General features: G+C 32.3%; 1 protein-coding gene across 1 annotated transcript in view; it reads left to right on the forward strand.

Annotated features, from left to right (window-relative positions):
• The first annotated feature begins 14,310 nt into the window (after positions 1-14,310).
• LOC110660558 (lecithin-cholesterol acyltransferase-like 4) overlaps positions 14,311-24,723 on the forward strand; it is a 71,076-nt gene continuing 60,663 nt past the window's right edge. The window contains exons 1-5 of the mRNA XM_021818906.2: positions 14,311-14,831; positions 15,442-15,533; positions 17,884-18,002; positions 23,359-23,494; positions 23,635-23,686. Of these exons, the coding sequence (XP_021674598.2) occupies positions 14,585-14,831; positions 15,442-15,533; positions 17,884-18,002; positions 23,359-23,494; positions 23,635-23,686 (646 nt within the window). The 5' untranslated portion in view covers positions 14,311-14,584. The remainder of the gene's footprint in view (positions 14,832-15,441; positions 15,534-17,883; positions 18,003-23,358; positions 23,495-23,634; positions 23,687-24,723) is intronic.

The raw sequence follows: 24,723 nt of genomic DNA on the forward strand, positions 1-24,723 counted from the left end.
AATTATGACATCATATGATGTCATTAAAAACCTATCCACCAATCACAATTAAGCACCACTTAAATTAACCTATTAAAGAGGATAATTGAGACAAAAAAAAAAACAAAAGCCATCTGCTCTTCCTCACCCAAACCAGCGTCACTTTCTCTCCCAAAGCCATTCCACCATGAAAGCTCACTAAAGCTCCCAAACCTCACCTTATTTCACCTTGAAACCACAAACTTGCTTCACAAAAAATTAACCTAGCAACTTGAACATCCTCTAGGCAGCCAAAAGAGGAAGAAAAAAAGAAGTTGGGTAGCTTGAAATTATTCAAGGTTAGTGCCCTAAACAATTTCTTTTCTTTCTTTAATCTTGTAAGCATGCTAAATCAAGTAGAAATTGTATGAAATTAAAAGAAAAACTTGAGTAAATGAAATCTCTAAATTTGGCAGCCATGAGAAAGTTTAAGGATTGTTGGGTTTTGATGAAATTAAGTGGCTTAATTATGTTATTGATGAGTATAGATGATGGATAAAGTGATTTGGTATGAGTTTGGTGTGTGTATGCCATGAATTGGAAATTAGAGTTAGGGTTTGAGCATGAAATTGAGACTTTGATTATGTAATGATGAAAGTGAGTTTTAATGGTCAATTAGTGACCATTTGGTTATTGGTAAACAAGAAATGAAGTGTGTTTAGTGATGGGATTTAGGTTTAGTGTGGCTGCCCTAGGTGACCTGCAGAATTAGACATGAGTCCAGCAGGTTTGGGCAGCCATAACTTGAAATGTAGAGGTTCAATTGGTGCAAGGCCAATTGGACATAAAACTAGACACATAATGGCACAACTTTGGTGAAGAAACCATGCCCATAAAACCAAACCAAGTGGACCAAAAGCTTGCCCCAACCCGGGTGACCTGCAGTCTATTTCTGCAGAATGACCAAATGAATAGTGACTGTTCATTTGGCCATAACTCAGTGTAGAATAGTCCAATTGACCTGAAATTTTACCAGCAATAAGCTGAGATATATATCAACAACTTTCATGAAGAAACCTAACCCAAATTATGACCAGAACCTATCCAACAAGTGAGTTGCATTTACTATTCACTGCATTGTAGATATGGTCAGTCCAGAAAAATTCTAATCCGGCCAGTTGTGGTTTTTGGACCATAACATGAGTTACAAAACTCCAAATGGAGTGATTCAAAAAAGGAAATTCAACTAGACAAAATAAGGAACAACTTTCATGTTGATCATTTTGCCAAATTCCCACTGCAAAAATGACTAATGGAACAGTAAAAATAAAGTATGAAAACTGAAAATTCTGCTCAATTAACTTTAAGCTTAGAAATGGTATTGGCAACCAATACCAACAAATTTTGAATGCAAAATGTGATATGTTGGGAGTATTAAAACCAATGTACCTATTATCCATGCATAAGTCACATTTTGGTTGACTAATGAAGTGAACAGTAACACCAAAACTTGAAATTCAAAAATTGTAAAACTTAAAAGTGTAAAATGCCCTAGTATACCTAACAAGATTGGTTTGGATAGCTTGGCATGCCAATAGGGTTCAGTTAGCAGTACTGCACATGGCATTATGCCATTCTGTGATTTCATGGCTTTTAGCCATTCTGACATTATGTTGATACTTGGCCTTGTGCCTAATGTTATTACAGCTTATTAGCTGTTCTGTTGCACACCGGGAGACGCATATGTGACCAATGGTGTGACGGCTCGAGGTACCTAATACCCAATGCCAGTTTACCCGTTTATCCAGTCCAGTCGTCCAGTATAGGTTACTTGGGCAACCAAAAATGAAAGTGGATAAATTTAATGAAATAATGAATATAACCAGTACAAAATAAGTACGACTACAAATACTCATCGAAAATTTATTTGCAATGAGACATCAATACATTCACTGCATATTTATTTTTTGTTATTTCTTTTTATTTTATTATTGGCACCACTAAGCATTATTGCTTAGCGCATTGCTTTTGCCAGGCGTAGGTTCTGGAGATACTGACCGAGAGCCCAGTAGACCACAGACTGGGTGAGACCTCCTGCAGCTCTGTATAGTGTCCGTGTCACCTCACCATCTTCAGTGCATTGGTAGGACACTAGGTTTCATTTTGGTTTTTTGTAACTAACTTTTATTTTCTCTTGTGTAATTGAGACTTATGTAATATATTTTCATATTAATGTAAATAGTGGAAATTGTGTTTATGAATAGAAAATTGAGTATTTATTTATTGCTTGTATATGAATACCATGAGAAATGAATGATTGAGAAATGGAAATGTTGTTGAAAAATATTGAGATTTTGATGATGAAATGGAGTTTGGGATTGGTTGAAAATTTTGGAAGTGTTTTTCACAGGTTCTGAAGAACTGTTTTCTCCATTTTTAGCTGGTACTCTGCCGGATTTTCTATAAAATTTTCGGAACCTCAAATAAATTATAATTTCAATAAATGACTTAAATGAATTATATTTCATAAATTTTACTTCATAACTATGAAAAAAAAATAATAAATAAATTAGGAAAAAAAATGATTGAATTAAAATAGGGTGTTCCGATATACTGCGTGGCATATCTTGCTCGGCTACACTGTAGACGGGTAAGGGGTGTCACACACCGGCTCATTTAACTTTGTTGTATTTCATTTCTAAAATTTTTCCTTAATTTTTCTTACACTTATTTGAATTATTTATGACTCCTCACTCTAGTCTAATTATAGTTCCAGACATTCTGGCTTTCCAGATAGCCATTGGTCACCGGAACAGTCGAATGCATGGACTAGCTAAAGTGAGGGTGTTATAGGAGATACAAAGGCTAGCTAGCTATATAAATACTCATCCAATCTCACCTCAGCTAGTAAGCCAGAGAGGGACATAATCAATCTCACCCCATTAATTATTATAAATGGGGAACAATATAATCAATCTTACCACATTGATCATTATAAATGGGGGACACAATTATAATTGCCATGCTAACTGTGGTTTCAAAACATCTCTACACAATTTTCATACAAATAATCACATTTCCAAAATCAAATAATTACTAATTCATTCATCATAAATTCTCATATAAGGGTTGGCAACACAAAATTTTCTTAAACACATGATTTTCACAAGTCATAGTTCTCAATGCAATACATTCACAACTCATTCATACAACTTCTTTAAATCAATTGTAAGTTGGAAAAAAAGAAGGAAAAAGGGTAGTTGTGCGCAAACCTCTTTATACTTATTTTACTTAGTTCAACCTTTTCCCTCTTTAGGAGGCTCCTTTTTCACTGAAAATACATAATAAAAATGTCTCAATACTTATTCTAATTATCTCTAATAACTAATCAATTGAATGCCTAATGAATGCCTAAGTTACTTATGCAAACTCAAGGAATTTGGGTTTTGGACAGTTTTAAATCTTGACTTTAGAACCCAAATTCAACCTACTTCCAGTCCTCATATAATAATATGATCTTAATGAAAGTTGTTCCTCTATATCTTAGATTTATTTTCCAATTTGAATCACTCAATTTGGAGTTTTTGTAGCTTTAGTTATGATAAATTTACCAAGTACTGGTCCAGTGACCAATACTGTTTCAGATCAGGGCAGATTTTAGGACTCAATTTTATCAAGCTAATTGGTCTAATTATAGTCATAATTTGGCTTGGTGTTCTTCATATGAGTAGTTTTCCTCTGTCTCATGGTTACACAAGTTCAAGAATCACTAAATTTGAAGCTCTATTAGGTGAGTTATGGCAATTTAACCAACCTAGACTCATGAATCCTACAACTCCAGAATTCCAAGTTTCTGATCAGCTTTACAATTGATATTTAAGGGTCTTACACCCAAAATTTTAGTAAGGTTTCTAAACCAAAGTTATAACCCTAATTTTTAGGTTTTCAGATCATTTTGGTTCATACCATTTGAAATTTTTTAGTGAAAGTTATATTCCAATTACTGTCCTGGGGTCAAATGACTAAAATGATTCTAGTGCTGGAATTCCAAATTGGGAAGTCCTTACTTCTCCAAACCTTTTCCCTAAATTGCTTTAGGATCTGAGTTCTAGTCAAAATATGAAATTTTAGTTCTATGTCTCATGAAAATTTTGGCTTTGGAATCACCTAATTTGCATTTTTATGGCCTAAGTTATAGTAATTTTGCCAAAATTGGTCGGATAGGTGATTGTCCAAAATTTCCAGGTTAGTCCACCATTAGGGCAGATTTGAGAGACTAAATTGGCCTAGCAATTTGATCAACTTAGGGTCATTATTTGGATTCATGATCTCCATAAGAATTGTTCTACTATGTTTTAAGTTTCCATTGGTTCAAGAATCACTTAAATTGGAGTTTTCTAGAGTGAGTTATGCCTGAATTACTAAACACTGTTCATTTGGTCATTTTTTGTGAGGTCCATAATTGTAATCCGAATTCAAGCCAAATTTAGGGTAACTTATGGTCAGCTTTTGGACAAAGTCTCTTCATAAAAATTCTAGCCCTATGTCTTAAATTTCATCTCCAATTGGCCTCACACCAATTATAGCTATGTAGCTTAAATTATACTCATTCAAAACTACTAGACTCTAAGGTCCAGAATTCCTACAATTGAACACACCACCAATCTCTTCTTTCCTTTGATCAATTCACATCAATTCTCAATCAAAACATGCCAAATGACCATAATTAGGCCTTATAACCATCAATGGCATAACATAATATAAAAGCCCTAAATTCGATAAGCCCTAAATTTTTCATCTTACTAATTCATGCAAAGTCATGCAAGCTTAACACCCAATTCATGAATACCACTTCTTATAAGCTCAATTTCATATTTAATTCAACTAAAACACATCAAAATCTTACTTCCCTATGGTTGGCCGAATCCCATCCTTCCCATTCATGCATGATTTTCATACTATCTGTAACATCCCTATACTAAGTAGTCTATACGTTCTACTATTCAGGTGACTAGTGTATGTTCGGACAGTCAGGATATTTAGAACTATATTTGTGTCATTTAGAAAAGCCATAAACAGAAATTAATAGAAATTATATGAAGGTGAAATGGAAATAAGAAAAACAAAGCATAATCGATTAAATGAGTCGAGGTCCCGGCGATGGGTGATCGAACCGGGAAGTGACTGTGAGTTCAATTGCTATCCTAATTTCGTGTGAGACTCTGTAACACCCCAGGCCAAGAGACAATTACGAAACTAATGGTAATGTGAAAACCATAGAAAAGAATAGAAAACAAGTTCAAATAATTGAATCAGAGTTTAGAAAGTAACCTAGTGCTATTGGAAAAATTGCTCAGACCGATAAGGGCCAATTTGGTCAATTCACCATTAGAGGTGACTCTTGGCCTAAATATCCATTAAAATGTAGGAAATTAAAATTGTAAAAAATATATGAAAAGTGAAGAGGTGCATGGAAGAAAGGAAAAAGGAAAAGAAAAATTCAAAAAATTAAAGTGATTATGACATCATCCTTATGTACGCATGACACAATAAAAATTTATAATTTAATTAACTCATTTGTGGATAAGAATAAATAGAATAAAATGAAAATTAAAAAGAAAAAAAATATTATCTTCTTCTTCTCCAAATTGCCGTCCCTCTCTCTCTCCATTTTCTCTAAAAAACCTTCATTGTTAGACACTTGAACTCCAAAGAAACTCTAGTTTACACCATAAAATCCACAGCTCCTTCAATAAAAATTTGATAATTAAGCTTGATAAGAAGATTAGGAGTAAAATAAATCAAGAAAGCTTGAAGATTGGGAGACACAAATTATGCTCAACAAAGGTAAGTCTCCTTTCTAGTTAAATTGAATATGTATTCATTAGATTAAGGGTGAATAAGAGGGGATTTTAGGAGAAATTGAAAGAAATATTCATGAAAGGAAGATTATGAAATTTGGCCAGCTTGTAGGGATATGGATTTGATGAGTTTGATTTACATTGAACATGTTTTGTGATGTTTTATGAGGTGTTATGTATGATTAGTGAAGTAAATTTACATGAATAAGGAAATTGGGAGAAATTAGAGTTTTGGTGAATAAATTAGGATTTAAGAAATGTTGACTAAGTGGTGTTTATAATGCTTAATTTTGGTAATTTAGTGTGTTTTGAATTGGGAATTGATGAATGAAATTGAGAAAGTTAAGGGTTGTGGTGTTGCTGATTTCTGGACCTCTGAGTCTAGTATACATTTAGGATTATAAGTATAGCTAGGCAGCTCCTATTGTTGTGAGGCCAATTGAAGATGAAATTAGGGTCATAACGCTATATTTTTTATGAAGAAACCTTGCTCAAAAACTGACCATAAGTTAGTCTAAAATTAGGTTGAATATGGAATTAGTGCCCTAAATCTGGGCAGAATTGAATAAATGAATAATACATATTCAAATAGTCATAACTTTGTGTAGAGAGGTCCAAATGACCTGATTTTTGAACCATTGGAAAGCTTAGACATAGTTGAACAACTTTTATGAAGAATAGAAACCCAAATTGTCACACCCTACCCCTCCGTAAGGCATAACATGATCCAGTAGTATACCTAATGAATTACCAAATTTGTCTACTGACAACTCATTAAATACACTACAAGATATTTTAAACATTTTCTTACTTCTTTTTACAGTGGTGAGCACTATTTGCCGGTGTTAAATTTTTTTTTTTTTTACTGAAGTGAAACCAGATAATACATTTGAAGAATTAATAATTTCTGTAAAAATTTTGATAGAGTGCCATCTGTATTTTGAATAAAACAGTTCTTCAAAAACCTGTAAAAGTACTTCAAATATATTTCTCAATCTCAAACTCTAAAATTTAATCAACACAATATGTTTCTCAACTCAAATCCACAATAATTTTTCAGTATTTTCAAAGGCTGAGATAAAAGAAATATATCACAATATTTACAAACCAAAATAATTTACAATTTATTTTACAACTTCAATGTACAATTTCAATTTACAACTGCTCAAAACTAAGAACACTATATACATACAATGAACATACATTACAATACAAAATGCAAAATATTGTATACTCAATATACCCGATGAACTCCCACTGAAGCACTAATGACCTAGTCATTTGCCATCGATCTGTCTACTGCGACAAAGAATGAAAAGCTATCGTTGAGCCAATGTCTCAGTGGTGCACAACATTAACCAAATACAACTTTAAATCACAAATCATAAGTCATATAAATAGTGGATACTTAAAACATAGTTAAATTCAAAAGACAGTGAATGTCAATAAGAATTTAAACTCCATTTCACAATATCACAATGACTATCAATAAATCACACACACACAGCTTAATCATGTTGTCAAAGTTCATTTCATCCCAAAAGCCGATGGCTAGTGAGGAATTCAATTCATCCCAAAAGCCGATGGCTAGTGAGGAATAACATAGCTAGCTAGCAATAATATGAGTACTCATTCCATTCGTCCTCAACAGGCACACACCTCAACACTTCAGCCAGAGAGGGAATTCAAAGTCAATTCATCCCACTAGATAAGCTAGCAAGGAATTCAATCAACATACATGATAGTTGTGGTTTCAAACCATTTATAATGTTTTTCAAGCAATAAGTATCCATCAAATATCATTAAGACAATTTTTCACAATTTAAACAATAATAGACAATTTATCATAATTCATTTCAATTGAAAATTCAAAAGAAGTAACTGTTGTGCACAAACCTCTGATAACTGTCTCTTGGCTCTAACTCAGTGTTTTCTTCCCCTTCCCTGAGTCTTTGCTAACTGAAACACACAATTTGAAGTGTTTCAGTACTCATTTAAACTGTCTCTAATAATAAGGCTTAATACTTAATTTATTGAATTCTATTATTTTCTTAGTCAACCTACGATGTTGACCCTCGATGCAGTCTAGGTGAATTAGGTTTTAATGTTACCAATGTGTCATATTTAATAGCCTTTTAGTATTGGTACATGTTACCCAATTCATTTTCATATATATTGCATTTTATTGCAATTTATCGGATTTCAGTATACTAATTTGACCTAGCCGGATGACCTAGTTCCCTCGGTTTTCGGGTTTCGGTCAAAACTACAAACTTGTAGGTCTATGTCTTATTGCACGTGAGGCAAAATTTTAGGTCATTCTGAGTTGTGTAGACCAAGTTATGGTCAATTTACCAATGTGGACAGAATGTACCAAAATGATAGGTTTAGGTCATTTTTAGGTCACTTTTGGTTCGGCCAGTTTTTGGACCTGAACTTGTGCAAGCTATTTGGCTTGGTTCTGGCCATTTCTAGGATTTGGTGTCTTCATAAGAATTATAGATATATGTCTAAACTATTCATGGTAAAAATTTCAGGTCAATTGGACTTGTTTTGAGTGAGTTATGGCCAAAATACCAACTGTTGCCCAAATAGTCAATTTTCAGGTTTTCAAAGCACTAATCCGGATTTAATCATTTTTCAAGTCACCTTCTAGGCAGAATTTTAGGTAAGCTTCCTTCATGAAAGTTGGCACATTTTGTGCCTAGTTTCACCTCTAATTGGTCTCATACCAATTGGAGTCACACACTTAAGGTTCTAAGCCAAAACATACAATGCCCTATTGTACATTGTTCACCCTTTACCAATTACACATCCTATGCTTACCAAGTCACTCTTCCATGCCAATTCTGGCTTGTACCATAACATTAACACATTTAGCAAGTCATTTTTGGTCATTTTGGCAGCTTATAACCATTCTCAATATGCACACTATAACCCAGAATTTTCCAAGTCCAATTACAAACAATTTAGTCACATGACATATCTCATTTACATGTCCAAATTCAAACCTTTATACATATATACATGCTGCCATAACAAGCATCATAATTCAACAATATAATTCCATAAACCAAACCATGAAACAACACATTTTGATCTACACTTCAAAGTTGTCGATTTGTACATCTCTTTCAATTAGCTTCCAAGCTTTCAAAATTATACCTTATACATGGAATTCAAGTACCATACAATCAAACCTATAAATCATCATTCAAACCACCATTTACATGCAAGTATAAACTGTTCTTATTGAAGTTCCATGGCTGCCAAAATGTACCTCTCCATTAACTCATCAAACTTCAAAAATCCTTCTACAAATCAATTACCTACAACACCCATTCAAAGTTTAATGAAACAAGAATTAAAAATACATACTTACCACTTTTGAAATTCTTCAAAACCTCACCAAAACTAATTTTCTTGTTGCCTATCTACTGCCCAAGTTGTGTAGAACAACTTTAGTGAAGGAAAATGTAAGGATCATGGCTTGAAGATGAAGGAGTGAAGCTTGCATAGAGCTTGGAAGCTTCGGCCATGGAGGTTTTCTTTCAAGGAAATTTCGGCTGGTTTTGGCAAGGTGAGGAAGTTGAGTTATTTCTGCCACAATATGTTTAGTGGTCCACTTAAGTGGAGTTAGTGGAGCACCATTTTACAATTTAATGTTTATTTATTCTAAAGTTTCTAAATTTCCACATTTAACTCCTATCTTTTGCTATTTAAATTATGTACAACCAATTTAATATTTCATGATATTTTTTAAGTGTAATATCATTTATTTTTAATGGAAATTTAGGTCAAAAGACAACTCGGGGTGTCAAATGACCACAATGCCCCTGTTCGGGTTATATTCCCGATTTTTTCGGTAACACCGAGTTTTGTCGTTTTCTCGATTTCTCATTTTTCTTTGTACTAATTAATTAATTTTTGTTTGATATTTCTAATGATATTTATGCTTCAATAGATGTTTATTTAAGTCTTAAAAATACTTTCTAGGGTTCCCTGCAGTCCAGGGCTATTCAACGGTCTACGCCGCAACTTCCCGGTGCGGTCACCCATCGCTAGGGTTCTCGGCTCGTTTAACTTGGTTACATTTCATTGCTATTATTTTTCCTTTATTTTTCTTGTATTTTTTTCTTGTATTTCATTATTTTATGTCTCCTCACTCATATCTAAGTGTAGTTCTAGGCATCCTAGCTGTCCGGACAACACTGGTCACCGGAATAGTAGAACGCACTACCGAACATAGGAGTGTTACACAAATTCTGACCATAACCTAATTAAATTGCTAACCAAAATTAGGTTATTAAAACTGCCAGAACCAAATTTGCCCAGAAATTCTGGACAATGACCAATCCGACCAGTTATGGTAAAAATGCCATAACTTGAGCTACAAAACTCTAAATAGAGTGATTCAAAAAGGAAATTAAATTAGAGACATTAAGGAACAGCTTTGATAAAGAAAGTTTAGCTAAATTTCCACTGTAGATTGGTCCAATGAAACAGTAAACATAGGTAATGAAATCTGAAAATTTGAAATTTCTCCTCATAAGCCTTGAATTATAATTAGCAACCAATGCCAACAAAATTGTGACCCAAAATGTGGTAAGACCATATATTTTAGAAATTGTATACTTATTAATTATGAAAAGGTTAAAAATTTACATGAATAGTAATGTGAATAGTAACCACACTAACATAAAATGCAAAGAACCCAACCATAAAAGACTTTATAAGTAAATTGAGTATGAAAAATTTAATTATTGGCTTAATTATTTAGAAATAAGTTGAATGGGTATTGAAACATTTTAATTATGTGTTTCAGTGGGAAAGGAGCCTTCCAAGGAAGAAGGTGGAGTAGATTTAGTTGAGGCAAGCAAAAGTGGTTTGTGCACAACAATTTTTATATTCTTTGTCTCTATTAAAAAATTTATTTGGATAAGTGTGTTGTGAACAATTTATGATTTTTATGGCTTTGAGAAATTTATTTGAAAAATATTGTGTTACCTAAATTATAAGTGAAAATTTTGAATGATACATGACTAGTGTTGAAATTAAATTGTTTAAATGAAATGGTTTGCATTGGATTTTGAATTCAAGCTTGGCATGGTAAATCTATTGTGTTGCTTCTTCATTATGGAGTTGAGATTGATTATTTTCCTCCCTCTCTAGCTTACCAGTTTGAGGTTGAGATTGGATGAGTACTCATATAGCTAGCTAGCCACCTCCCTCATTAATTTCGGTTAGTGAGATTGTAGATTGCTTTATCGTGGTGTACAACACGGCATTAATTATGAAATTTTGTGTCATGACCTAAGTTTTGTAATTATTGGCAACACTATTATTTACAATTTATTTGATAAATTGTTGTTAAAAAAAATATATTGGCATCGATTTTGTGGATTATGATTGTGAAAAATTTTGAATTTCGATTTATCGATGAATGATTATATTTTTAGCGACTTTAAAAATTATTGTTGTGTACCATTGAGTAAATTACTCAGCGATTACTTTTTCTTGCTGTCACAGATAAAGAGAAGGATAAAGCAACAAGTGAGCTGCTATAGCTGCAGTTGAAGGAAATTTTAAAAACTTTTATGGGTATAATATTTTATACCTTTGTAATTTTTTTTATGTAAATTATTATTCATATGCATCTATAGAACTAATTGAGCAGTTGTACAATCAAAATTATAATATTAATATTAAGTTCTTTTTTCTGGAATTAAAAATTTTATATTTAAGTTGAACTGAATGAAATGATATTGAGATTGCTAGAAATTGTGTTGATTTGTATGGGATTGTCTTGAGATTAAATGGAGTTGTGGATATTGTACATATTGGAAGTGTTTTCAACAGGTTTTGAATAACTGTTTTCTCAATTTCTAGCCGGCATTTTACCGAAATTTCTGTAAAATTTTCAAAATCCCAAATAAATCAAAATTTGAATTCATGACATAAACTTCAATTAAAGGCTTTTTAATGATTATTCAACATTACCTTATACTTTAAAATGAATGGAAATTGGTTTAAAATCCATTGTAGTATATCTAATGGGTTATCGGTAGGTGAAGTTTGTAATTCATTAGGTATACTACGGGATTATATTATGCCTTACAATGGGGTAATGTGTGACACTATATCAAGTTAATTCTACTTATTTGAATTTAAGTTCAATGAATATATAAGAAGAAAGCTTAGAAATCAACTTATCTCACTTAATGATTTTCTAATCTTCTATTTCCTTTAATCTCTTTGATTTATTTTACTCTCAATCTTCCACTCAAGCTTAATTACCAAGTTTTTGTTGAAGTGGCTATGGATTTTATGGTGTAAAATTAGGGTTTTAGGAGCTCAAAGCGTGTAACAATGGAGGAAATATGAGAGAGGTGGAGAGAGAAGGGGAGCCGGCCACTCTAAGGAAGAAGATAGAAATTTTTTTATTTTATTTTTATCTAATTTTTGGTCTTTTATGTAGATAATTATCTATAAAATTTAAATAATCAAAATTAAAATTTTAATTGTGTTATACTAATGTCATTATGATGTCATAAATGTAATTAAATTTTGAATGCTCTATTTCTTTCATTTTCTTTTCCATACATCATTCTTATATTTCTTTTTCAATATTTTAGTCTCATACAATTTAATGGACATTTAGATCAAAAGTCACCTCTAAGAGTGAATTGACTAAAATATCCCTCATCGATTATAATCCATCTTTTTAATGATACTCGATGAGTCCTTAAGTTCTTATTCACTTATTTATACTCGTTCTCTTTTTATTTTCAAAATTTTCTAGTTCTCAATGGTTTCACAATTATCCCTTAACTAGGAATGTTATAGAGTCCCACACAAATTTAGAGTAGCAACTAAACTCGCAGTCGCTTCCCGATTCGGTCACTCATCCTTGGGACCTAAGCTCATTTAACCTAATTGTACTTCATTACTCCTATTTTAATCCAACTTCATTTGCTCTTTGTAAATTTTATTTATGGCTTTTCTATGTGAATTAAGCATAGTTACAGACACTCTAGCCATCCGGACAGACACTAATATCTGGAACAGTAGAATGTACGAACTACTTAAAATGAGAGTGTTACATCACTATCTCATATGGGTCATATGTATGGGTGATTTATGTTTAAGGATTCTATGATTCTTGGGTTCTATTTATGATTTGCATAAGGTCTTTGTTTCTAGATCTGGTTGGTTCTTTTTTCCTTTTTAATGTAAATAAGTTGAGTTCATTTTGATGTCAATGTTCTAGATCTAATAGTGCCTTGCTATGATCTGGATTTGGTTGTTTCATTTTTTATTTAAGGTGTAAAATCGTGGTTATATGTTAATATACATTTTGTGGTTATGTTAATTTGGATTCCAAAAACTATAATTGTGCATTCATTGTATGTTAATTCGGTGTTTGAGCTTTATGTAAATTAATCAACCGAACTGAAAATTTTCGATTCGTTTCAATTCTATTTTCCTTTTACTTCGATTTGGTTCGGTCTCTAAAATTTTGCATTTCTGTTTATCGGTTAATATTGTTTGAAACCCAACCGACTTAGTGTACACCAATAAAATTCATTTATTAAAATCATCTTTAAATATCTTATTAAATAATATTTATTTTAACTAAATATAGGAAAAAACAAAAGGAAGATGTTTTAAGAAGTCATTTAAACATATATCCTGTATAGACTTCAATTTAATTATCATTTTTATTATTCAATTCTAAATTTTTTTTCTTAGGAATTATACTTGTTTTTTATTTTTCTAGATAAAAAGTTTTATTTGATTGAAATAGATAATTTTTTTTCATTTCATTTTCATGATCTCTAATTTGATAATAATAATAATAATAATAATAATAATAATAATAATAATAATAATAGTTTTTCTTGTCTACAATTAATTTTGACATGATTAATCTCAATTAAAAATTTGATTTCATTCAGTTTTATGAATTCGTTTTTATAATAGATGTACAGTAAATATAAAAAAAATTAAATTTTAAAATTAAACAAAATATTTCAAAAAACAAAACTAAAAAAAATATCTTCAACAATTGAAATCAATTTTATCAATTAACAATTAAAAATTTAAAGATACATCAACGCTTGAACTTTAAGTAATTTACATTAAATTATATATATATATATATAAAAGGAAGTTTTTCTTTTAGAGGCATTTTAGATTTTGATATTACTAATTAATTATTATAAATAATAAATAACCTATGATTATTAAGGTTATTAATTTAAGTTTAACTGTTAATTTATTTAATCAAAATTATATTAAATTTTTTAATTAAAAATAATTTTTTTAATTTAAAATAATATTTTTTTAATTAATAATATTTAATTAGTTAATTAAATTTAATACAACCTTTCTCTATCTATTTTACTCTTTTTATGTTACTGTGTGTAGCAGGAGCGTTCTGCTAGCTAAAAGTATTATAGCGGGCAAATGACTAGAAGTAGATTAATAGCAAACTAATTTTATCGTGTCCTTATCTGTTTGACTGTTGCTGTGTCTCGGTAGCCAGAAAAGCTTCGCTCTCGTTTTCATCTGTAGCTATACGGTTCCTAATCGAGACAACCCCCAACCCCCCTAATCTCAAACCTTTGTGCTATTTTCATTTACCGAAGTCTATTTTATTCTTTAAATTGCCATCATCAAAATCGTAATCCCTGCAAAACGTCTCTGTTATAGAAGAATCGGGCGCGTAATTTTTCTTTTTTTTTTGGGTTTTTTGATCGGATATGGCCGTGTTGCTGGAGGACATTTTGCAATCGGTAGAGCTATGGCTGAAGCTGATAAAGAAGGAGTCGCAACCTTATGTGGATTCCAATCTCGACCCGGTCTTGTTGGTGCCTGGTATCGCGGGTTCGATTCTGAAGGCAATGGACACTGACAATTGTAAAAGGGATGAACGGGTTTGGGTTCGAATTCTTAGGGCCGATTATAAGTTCCGCACTAAGCTTTGGTCGCGCTTCGATCCTTCTACTGGTATAAACATTACTTAATTCACTGAGATACCGTCCTTGAAATTGCTTGATGAGCTCAATTTCAGTTTATTTATGTTAATTGTGAGAGAAGGAAGGAAAATTCAAGCTCTTAAGCTCCGAAAATGCTTGATGTTTGTGGAGTAAATTTCCGTCGTTTTCTGTCACAACTTATACAGAGGGCATGCCTGGATTAAATAATTATGAAACCCCATGTCCATCCCACACCTTCATTTTGGATAGTTGTTTCGTTGTGTGTAGAAATTTCATGCTGCCTAAATAGGGTTGCATGAGGTCAACTGCTGTTTGTAATAGATTGCATTAGCAATTTCGGTATGAAATTCCTTAAAATTGGGGAATTCTTTTATTTCTTTAATATCTCTTATATTTTATTGAAAGTTGTACATTTTTCCATCCCATTCTACTTTTGAAGTATTATATTCTAAATTATGATGTTTAATAATCGAATTAAACATCGTGGGTCTTGTGATTTAAAGCATGTTTCATTGATTCATTTTCTTATTATCATATGATTGCTGTGTTTTTTTTTTGTTATCTATTCTCTAAATTTTCTTAATTATGTGTTGCATGATTATGTTGCTTGTATGAAACAGGTAAAACCGTGTCTTTAGATCCAAAAACAAGTATTCTGGTACCAGAGGATAGATATGGATTGTATGCAATTGATGTCTTGGATCCTGACCTGGTACTTTTTGTCCCCTTCCCTCTTATGCTTATTTTACAAGGTTTCAGTTTTCACATTAAAAATCTACACAACCTGGCATATTTTGTTTATTACCTCTTCTGACCCGCTATTAGTGATATTAGGGGACATGTGGGGCACTAAAATGCTATAAAAGCCCAGTGGATATATTGAAATACAAAAATCACCTTTTGTTTTTTAACTATTTATGCATTGATGTTGAGCGAAAACTATGTAAAATGCAGAATAGAAAGTTTAGAATTTTATTTAGGATTTTTAATTATTATAGAATTAGGAAATTCAAGGAGTTTTTATTATTTATAAATTTTATTGTTATTAGGTCTATTATTTATTAGTTTATCTTATTTAGTATTCCTAATTAGAGTTGATTAGGTTTCTGTTCCTAATTTGGTTAAGGCTGTAAGCTCTATAAATAGAGTTAGTTTTTATTATTCAGTAGCTTTAAACTATGATTATTATTGAGATTAATAAATTTGTTGAGAATTAGTTCTCTTTTCCTAAGGATTAGTTCCTTGTTCCTCTTTGTTCTACATCAATTTTGGTATTATAGCCAAAATCAATCTAAATTTCTTTAGCTTCCGCAAATTTTCAAGCCTTCAAAATTAGTACCCTTGCCCTTTCAAAAATCCTTGCTCTCTACAGTTCAACCAAAAAAAAAGGTCAAAAACTAGAAGAACCTAGCAGGTCGATGTCAGCTGATTTGTCTCTTTCCATTGTTGGATCTTAAGTTTGACGCCCCTGGAGCTTTAACCCGATGGATCGGGTATCCGGATCTGCTTCCACACCAACAAGCTCACTCATGTTATTGTGAGCCTACAAGCAATAGATGTAGCCTAGCAACAACTCACATCAGCTTGCCACTTTAAAGCCACATCACTTGCCATCACTGCCACACCATCAAAATTTTAAGAGTTTCTTTCCTTGCTAAGTTCAACGTCCTGAATCTGATTTTATAGCTCATTTTCTACAGAAGCAACTCTTAAAAGCTGAATTTTGAAAAAAATTTGAGTTTTTTTTTTCTTCAAGTAAGGTATGTTTTCTTATTCCAAAGGCCATGAAATCTTATATTTAGAGGCTAGAAGAGGAAATCAATTACTAAAAGAATGCTCTCGAAGAAACTAATTATGACATTGGATTTCATAAGAGTCAATTACTATCTCTATGAAACATTGGATTTCATAAGAGTCAATTACTATCTCTATGACATCGGATAGATAATTATAGTTATAGACCTTATCGTGATAGGTGTTCTTTCTTTCGTGGTGAATATTTAGAGGTCAAACAGATTTTACTAGATAAAAGACTTACAATAGTTCTTACAAGTTAAGGAAAGAAAGCTTGAAGAATGCAAGGAAGAATTTGTGATTTCAGGTGTCAAAAAAATTGAAAGCACAACTTGATAAGTTATCAAAAGTAGAAGTACAGGTTTATGAGTATCTAAAATAGAGCTTAATAAGTTATCGGTAGCTGTGCGAGAACTTAAAGAAGAAATTAAAATTGTAAAGTAAGAAAAGAAGCTTGACGTTGAAGATGAACGAACAGAAGAATTCATAGAGCAACATGAAGATGAAAATGAGGAACAAAATGAGCAACTTGAAGAACCTAAGTTTGAAATTGAAAAATCCTAAGTTTTGATTGTTGAACCTTCACCAATTGAAGAGCATATTCTAGAGTATGGAGTTGATCAAGCTGTGGAAACTCCTATTGAAATAGAAGAAAATAAACTTGTGGAGCCAAAAAAACAATTTGAAAGTTGGAATCTTGTTCTAAAGGACTTTTCAACTATTATTTTTATTGATTTTATATGTCTTGATGTCTCTAGGATTACAAAAGAGATGTAAACTTTTTTCAAGTCAATTTTGTTGCTACTGTCCAAGAAGATTTTACTGTATGTTCTCTGTATCTGGTTTGTGATCATTCAACACTTCAAAACTCAAGAACGAGTTCTTTTCGACCAGGGGAGAATAATGCATAATAGGAAGTTTAGAATTTTATTTAAGAATTTTAATTATTATAGAATTAAGAAATTTAGGAAGTTTTTATTATTTAGGAATTTTATTATTATTAGGTCTATTATTTCCTAATTTATCTTATTTAGTATACCTAATTAGAGTTGATGAGGTTTCTATTCCTAATTTGTTTAGGATTGTAAGCTCTATAAATAGCTAATTTTCCATTATTCGGTAGCTTTAGACCATGATTATTATTGGGATTAATAAAATTGTTAAAAATTAGTTCTTTTTTCCAAGGATTGGTCCTTGTTTTGTTATTTGTTCTTGTTTGTTCTACATCACTATGGATGCATTTCAAAATGATTTTTTTCCCTTTACAGGTAATAGGACGTGATTGTGTCTATTATTTCCATGATATGATTGTTGAAATGATCAAGTGGGGTTTTCAAGAGGGAAAAACTTTGTTTGGTTTTGGGTATGATTTTCGTCAAAGTAATAGGTATGCGCTGAACCAGAAACTCCCATCAGTGATGTTATATTTTAATATTAAATTTTACTAATAGCCATTTTTCAATGCATCATCTTATTGTTATTTTTTTAATTGACGAAAGTAGATTTTGTATTATACAAGAATATAAATCATCAGTGCATTGAAGAAAGATCTTTTTTGTGCATGTATATTTGGAATTACGGCTCAAACTCATAAAGAGAGTTATCTTTCCTTTTTTATCAATTTCCAAATTGTTATTACTGTTAACTTTCTCATATTATCCTTTGTTATTATTAAAAATTGTTTATATGGTGTTCAAATTAAGCTATGCTTGTCATTCTCTTAATTATTTCCTTCATCATTGTGCTAAAGTGTTGGAAACAATTAGTCCATAATGATGATGAAAGGTAATCTTTGTTATCCTTGCTCCAATTTTGATTTTTATAGTGTGTTTGTAATGAATATAAGGAATTGTAGATTGTCTACTTTTGTGAAATATAATGGAAAATAATGTTTAGTATAAAGAAGATGAGATTCCAAAGTTACAACCTTTATGAATATGATAAGCATGATGTATATGAAAAGATCAAGTCAAGTGATGGATTGGTTGAAATGTTGAATGAATGTATCTTTCTAACGATAAAAGAAATGGAAAATATGTGTTGATCTAATTTGAAACATATACCTAGCACATTTATCCATAATTGTTAAAAGTCGCCGCTCAGGCGCAAGGCGCATTGGTTGCTGGCCGTAGAATGGTAGCACCTCTACCATTGAAAGGTGGTTGATGTTTCTCAGGCACTCGCCTTTTGCGCCTAGGCATGTAGCTGTGCGTCTTCTTCCAAGAACAATGCTCTAAAAAGGCTCGACTATCTAACTTCCACATTCCGCAAGCAATTGCATTGAAAAAAGACTCTACCATCAAACTTAAACTTCCTGATCTACCAGAATCTGGTGTTGAAGCTTCAGAAAGTCACCAGAATTGATGTAGCCGGAAAATTGTTAGACCACCACATTTGAAGTTGCCTGCCATTGATGCTTATGTTTCCAAGACACAGTGATACACTTGCTTTAAATTCTTTCCTAATACCTGGTTTTCAATCATCTTTAATTCTCTTTCATATTGCTTAACTGGTCAACTCCTCTGTTTTGTGGCTGCTTTTTGTTGTCTTCCCCTTTAAACAACACTTGCTAATAAAGCTGTTTGGGTCTTTTTTTATTATGGATTGTCTTTATTTTTTTCTTTCTTTCTATTCTTGCCCCTTCTCTTTTTAACAATAACACTATTAATAGTGTATTTGGGTTTGTTTCTAGGTGTAAACTAATCTATTTGGGTTTGTTTCTAGGTGTCCAAGTATTGATTTTGTTTTTTTTCCTAACAAGTGCCATCTTGAAGCATATGTGTTTGTGTATGGTGAACCATTTATTTTGTGTATTTTAATTAACTTTGAATGATACTTTGAAAATTTTTATCTTTAGGTAGTTGGGTTAAATAAGGCTAATATCTTGATCTTATTATGAATATTTGATGAAAATTTTAATTTTTTATTAAATTTACATTATTTTGCCCCTCATGTCACTCAGTTGCATGCCTGTGCCGTATGCCTGGGCTCCAACAGCTCTTAGTGCCTTAGTGCGCCTTTAGCCTTTAATAACTATGCATTTATTGTTTGACAAAATGCATATAGACATTCCTCCTTGGCTAATGGTCTCTCTCTCTCTCTCTCTCTCTCTCTCTCTCTCTCTCTCTCTCTCTCTCCCCCATTTCTTTCTGACTTGGAGTTGCTGAAAATTGGTTCGTAGTAAGGAATTTGAAATTAAATTTTTTATATATGATATTCTCAAAACCTATCCACATTTTAATATATAGCAGCTTTTAAGTTGGGATATTACATTTTTTTTTTCAAGTTGGTCATTTTGAAAATCAGCTTCATGATCTGGAAGTTCTGTTGTGATGCTTGCTGAATGCGCCAATTAAATATGATACTCTACTTAACTAACCAATAGCAAGAGCAAGCGGAGGTCAATCCCACAGAGAATGATTGACCAATTAGCAGTATGAATCCAAGTACTTACACACACCAACAAGAAAGAAAACAGGGTTGGGGGGTGGGGGTGGTTTACGAATTTTAGTACTTTGTTATGGTCCCTCGAGATGGATCATGTTATGGGCCTATGGACTAGAGATTTAGGATAAGAAAGTGAAGTCTGAATTGAGAGTTTCTTTTTGCGACCTATGGTTGTAGTTAAACAAGCTTATTAGAGAGAACCTGAAAATCTCAAGTTAAAGTGCTAAAAAACTTAATTGGAAATTGTTTTAATACTTCTTTTATTAATGTGCTGCACTTACATACAAAAGGAAGAGATAACCATCTCCTAAAGACAAGGAACCATAAACAACATGGAGGATCACCCTCCTACAATTAAGGAAATAAAGATAAAAATAATAACTGAAATGTGGTATTTACTTCTCGAACTAACAATTAAAAAATGACAACATGGCATGATCGTAACAGCAGCACTAGCAGCACTAGCAGCACTAAGAACATGGCAGCATTATAGCAGTGGCACTAAGAATGTGGCAGCACTATCTCAACTGTCAGAATTGACTTGGACCTGATCTCCTTCTATTCTTTTCTTTCACCCATGAGTGAATCTCTTGTAAAACTTCAAAGGTTTGCTAACATAATTCTAAGTAAATTAAACTAAAAACTAAAGGTATGCAAATCACTAATGATCAAAGTAACAAGAATGCAACTAAATATGAAAAACACTATATGGTAAACGGCTCAGTAGAGATATATGTATCTACCATGGAAATTAATTATAAATCATTGATAATAATGCATAAATTTATTCACTTAAACAAATTTGCTATAGAAACTAAACAAGTGTTGATTTCCCTGTCTTTCCTTATTAGATTAATCAAAGCAAGCATCTAATTAACCCCTAACTAATTCAACAACCTTAGTCATGCGCAAGATTTACCTCAATGGCAGCTCTTAAAACACTAGAGAGGTATTACCAATTTTAGGTAACAATTGTACAACAAGTGGCATAATATTTAACCTAGTGTATGAATCTCTGAGCAATATGATTAATTCACACAATATTACCTTTGCTATGTATGTTAGGCAAGCAATTACGGACTTAATCATTCTAACTACCATTAGATCAACATGCATAATCAAATAGTAGCGTTCTTGATCAATCACACATGCCATCTTTTGATGAATTACAAGAGAATGCATAGATAAAGTGAAGAAAATGCTGATTTAATTGATAGCTTAAAATTTTCTTATGATAATTGTTTCATGGTTTCAACAATCTTCTCCATTGAACAAGAAAACTACTCACTCATGGTTATTGTTATTAAGGCGATAGGCGACAGGGTTTCCTATGTCTACCTTCAATTAATAGTACCTAAACCATTTTAACATTGAATAACTATTTGCAAATACATAATACCCATTTAATAAAGATCATATCACAGTTGACAATACCCATTTATTCTAAACCAAGAGGAGCTTAAGCCATTTTAAAATTAAATAACCATTTGCAAAGACACAATACCCATTTAATAAAAATCATATCACAATTGACAATGCACAATACCCATTTATCCTAACCCAAGTGGAGCATATCAAACCTCTAATTAATAGGACCTATATCATTTTAAAATTAAATTAAATAACCATTCTAATGAAATTCACAATATTCATTTAATAAAAGTCATATCACAATTGACAATAACAAAATGCATATCACAATATACAATACCCATATAATAAACAATGAAACAACAAATTAAAAAAAAGAAGTGTGGCATGATAGTGTCTCTAAGAGAAGAAAGCATAGAAGAAGAGAGGAGGAGAAGACGAGAAGAAAAAAAAAGTAAAAAAAAAAAAAAAAAGAAAACGTAGGAAAATAAGTAAGAGAGGAGAAAAAATGGCGTGACTGAATGCACAGGTGAGAGGGGAGAAGAAGTGGATGCACTGGTGAGAGGAGAGAAGAAATTTTGAAGAAGAGCAGAGGAGAGAGAGGAAGGAAGAAATACCTGGTATGCTCCAAGTTTGCTAGTGGCGTAAGTTGAAGCGTTAGTTTTCAGTTTATTTTTATTTTTATTTTTTGCCATTTAAAAAAAAAATAGAAAAAAAGGGAAAGTTGATGTTATTTGCTCAAGCGTCGCCTTGGTCGCCTCACGCCTCTCGCCACAACACTCTTTGGCACTCGCCTCTTTCACCTTGACTTGCTTAAGCCAGGCAAAGGCACCAAGGGCACGCCTCACCTCATCTGACGCCTTTTTTGGCCTTTAACAAAACTGCTTATAGTTACAAAAGAAAACACAACAAAAATAATACGAACAAAAAAGAACATGATGCGCCACCAAGAAGCTTGAAGGGAGCAAGCACGCCACAAAGAAGGAATGAAGCAAAGTTGCACAACTAAGGGGAAGAACACTTTCACGCCAAACTAGCAGCACTTTTTGACAAACAAGACATTTTAAACACACCAAAAACTCGCCAATGATGATGGAAGATTATGGAAAAGTGATGCACCAAAGCAAGGTCTTGAAAAAGCACAATTCCAAGCTAAAGAGATGAGATGAGATGAGATGAGATGGATGTACACCAAAGAGAAAGCGAAGAAGCAAATGTCCAGCCTCTTGTATGCATGTATTTATAGTGTTTAAGGTGCAACAATGGTATTCAAATAAGCAAATTCGTCCATGTTGGTGGTGCCTAAAATGTGTACCACTTTTCTCCTTTCCTAGGTAGGATTTGATTGTAATTCTTTCTCTTTAGTGTTTACAAAACTTGAATATGAATATCTCATCCTCATTAGGAAGAAGAGAATCTCACATTAATTGCATATGTTCCATAATCTTGGAATAGTCAAATCTTAGTCCTCCAAGGAGAACAACTAATTCAAGCAACCAAACACTCCCATAAGACGCCCACATATGCTTTGCCAAGTCACCCTACATGCCAATGTCATATGCCACCCTTGTGGCTGCTATGTCATATGCCACGTCATTAGAGGGCCCCACCAAAAATTACAATTCTTAAATTTTGCTCATTTTAGCTCCAAATGACTTCAAATCACTTTCAGTCACTTTGAACACTTGCAAAACTTACATTAAACATAATAAACACTAAAATAGCTCAAGAATGTGAAACAAAACACCAAATGCAAGAATGCAAATATGTGACATTTTATGCAGTTAGTATGCTGTATAGTGGTGACTAATCTAATTTTTGGAGCTTGATATCTAGTGTCAAATGTTGAACTTTGTATACGATAATAGTTTGCTGGAAGAAAGCATGTAATTCATGTTTGTATTCATTCTTTATTTGTCTTTTAGGTTGCCAGAGACAATGGAGTGCTTTGCTACAAAATTAGAGTCAGTGTATATTGCTTCTGGTGGGAAGAAGATAAACATCATAAGCCATTCTATGGGTGGTCTTCTGGTTAAATGTTTCATGTCCTTGCACAGTGATGTAACAATCCCTCACTTTCCCTGAGTTGTCATTTTTTTTTCCTTTCTTTGCTCTGTGAATGTGTGTGTTGGCTGACGTAATTATAGTTTGATGGTTTTCCCTTCCAATGAGGACCTCACAATTTTTGTTTCTTATGGCAGATTTTCGAGAAATATGTGAAGAATTGGATTGCCATTGCTGCACCTTTCCGGGGTAAGATTTTTGTGTAATTTGGCAACATCAATGGACAGTCTAACAGAATGTAATATTCTTGTGGAAAAGGTCCAACATTGCCACATTCAGACTGAATAACCATGCATTGCCTGAAGTGGAGAATTTAAATTATATTTCTGGAAATATGTCTTAGAACTAGGATCAAGTAATAGTGACAAGGATACAGATATCACAGGATGGAGAAGAGAAGGCAAAGCGGGAAAGAGGGAAGGAATAGAGGTAAGGAATGAGAGTGAAGTTCAACAGGAGAAAGAAGGAGAAAAAATGACTATATTTTGTTGATTAACGGACAATGATTCAAACAGATAGGTCATCTTATGTTGGCAATGGAGCCAACTGCATGATAGGAAATGGAATGAAGTCATCAGAATAAGGAAGAGGGCTAGAAAAATTCCAAATAAGGAAAACTATGTTTGCCCGAGATTCTCATTTATGCTGTGAGTAGGTTTATCCAAATATATTTCATTGTCCTAAAAAACTCCCAAATAAGGAAAACTATGTTTGGCCTAGTTTCTCATTTATGCTGTTAATCATGTGGGCACAAAAGTCCTTTTTATTTTGAAGCATAAAGGCAGAGATCTTGTTTTCTTTCTTGTTTCTAATTTCCCCTTCTGTGTCTCTACTTTCTATATCTTCAAATATCTATTAATTTCATAAATTTTGCAATTTTTTCGAGTGCTATTTAAATCCATGATACTCAACCTTGCTGGCTGCTATGAGTTTTTGTTGTTTCTTTTCAACTGTTTTTTGTCCTTTTTTTTTCTTTTGCTATTTCATCTTTCAATTTTTTTTCCAGTTTTGTATTTTGTATTTCCCCTCTTTTTTGACTTTTGAGGACTATTGCTGTATTTTTTTTTTATATATTCAATTAAGGAATTCTGATGAATTGATTTAATAATGTTTGCATAATTTATGATAATATTTACTTGAATGGATTTTTTAAAAAATATTTATTGTATAAAAATTGGCAAGGGTGAATGACACAGCGTGAAGTTCATGTAGAATACTCTCCACAC

Source organism: Hevea brasiliensis, chromosome 4 (genome assembly GCF_030052815.1).
Source record: "Hevea brasiliensis isolate MT/VB/25A 57/8 chromosome 4, ASM3005281v1, whole genome shotgun sequence".
Classification (NCBI taxonomy): domain Eukaryota; kingdom Viridiplantae; phylum Streptophyta; class Magnoliopsida; order Malpighiales; family Euphorbiaceae; genus Hevea; species Hevea brasiliensis.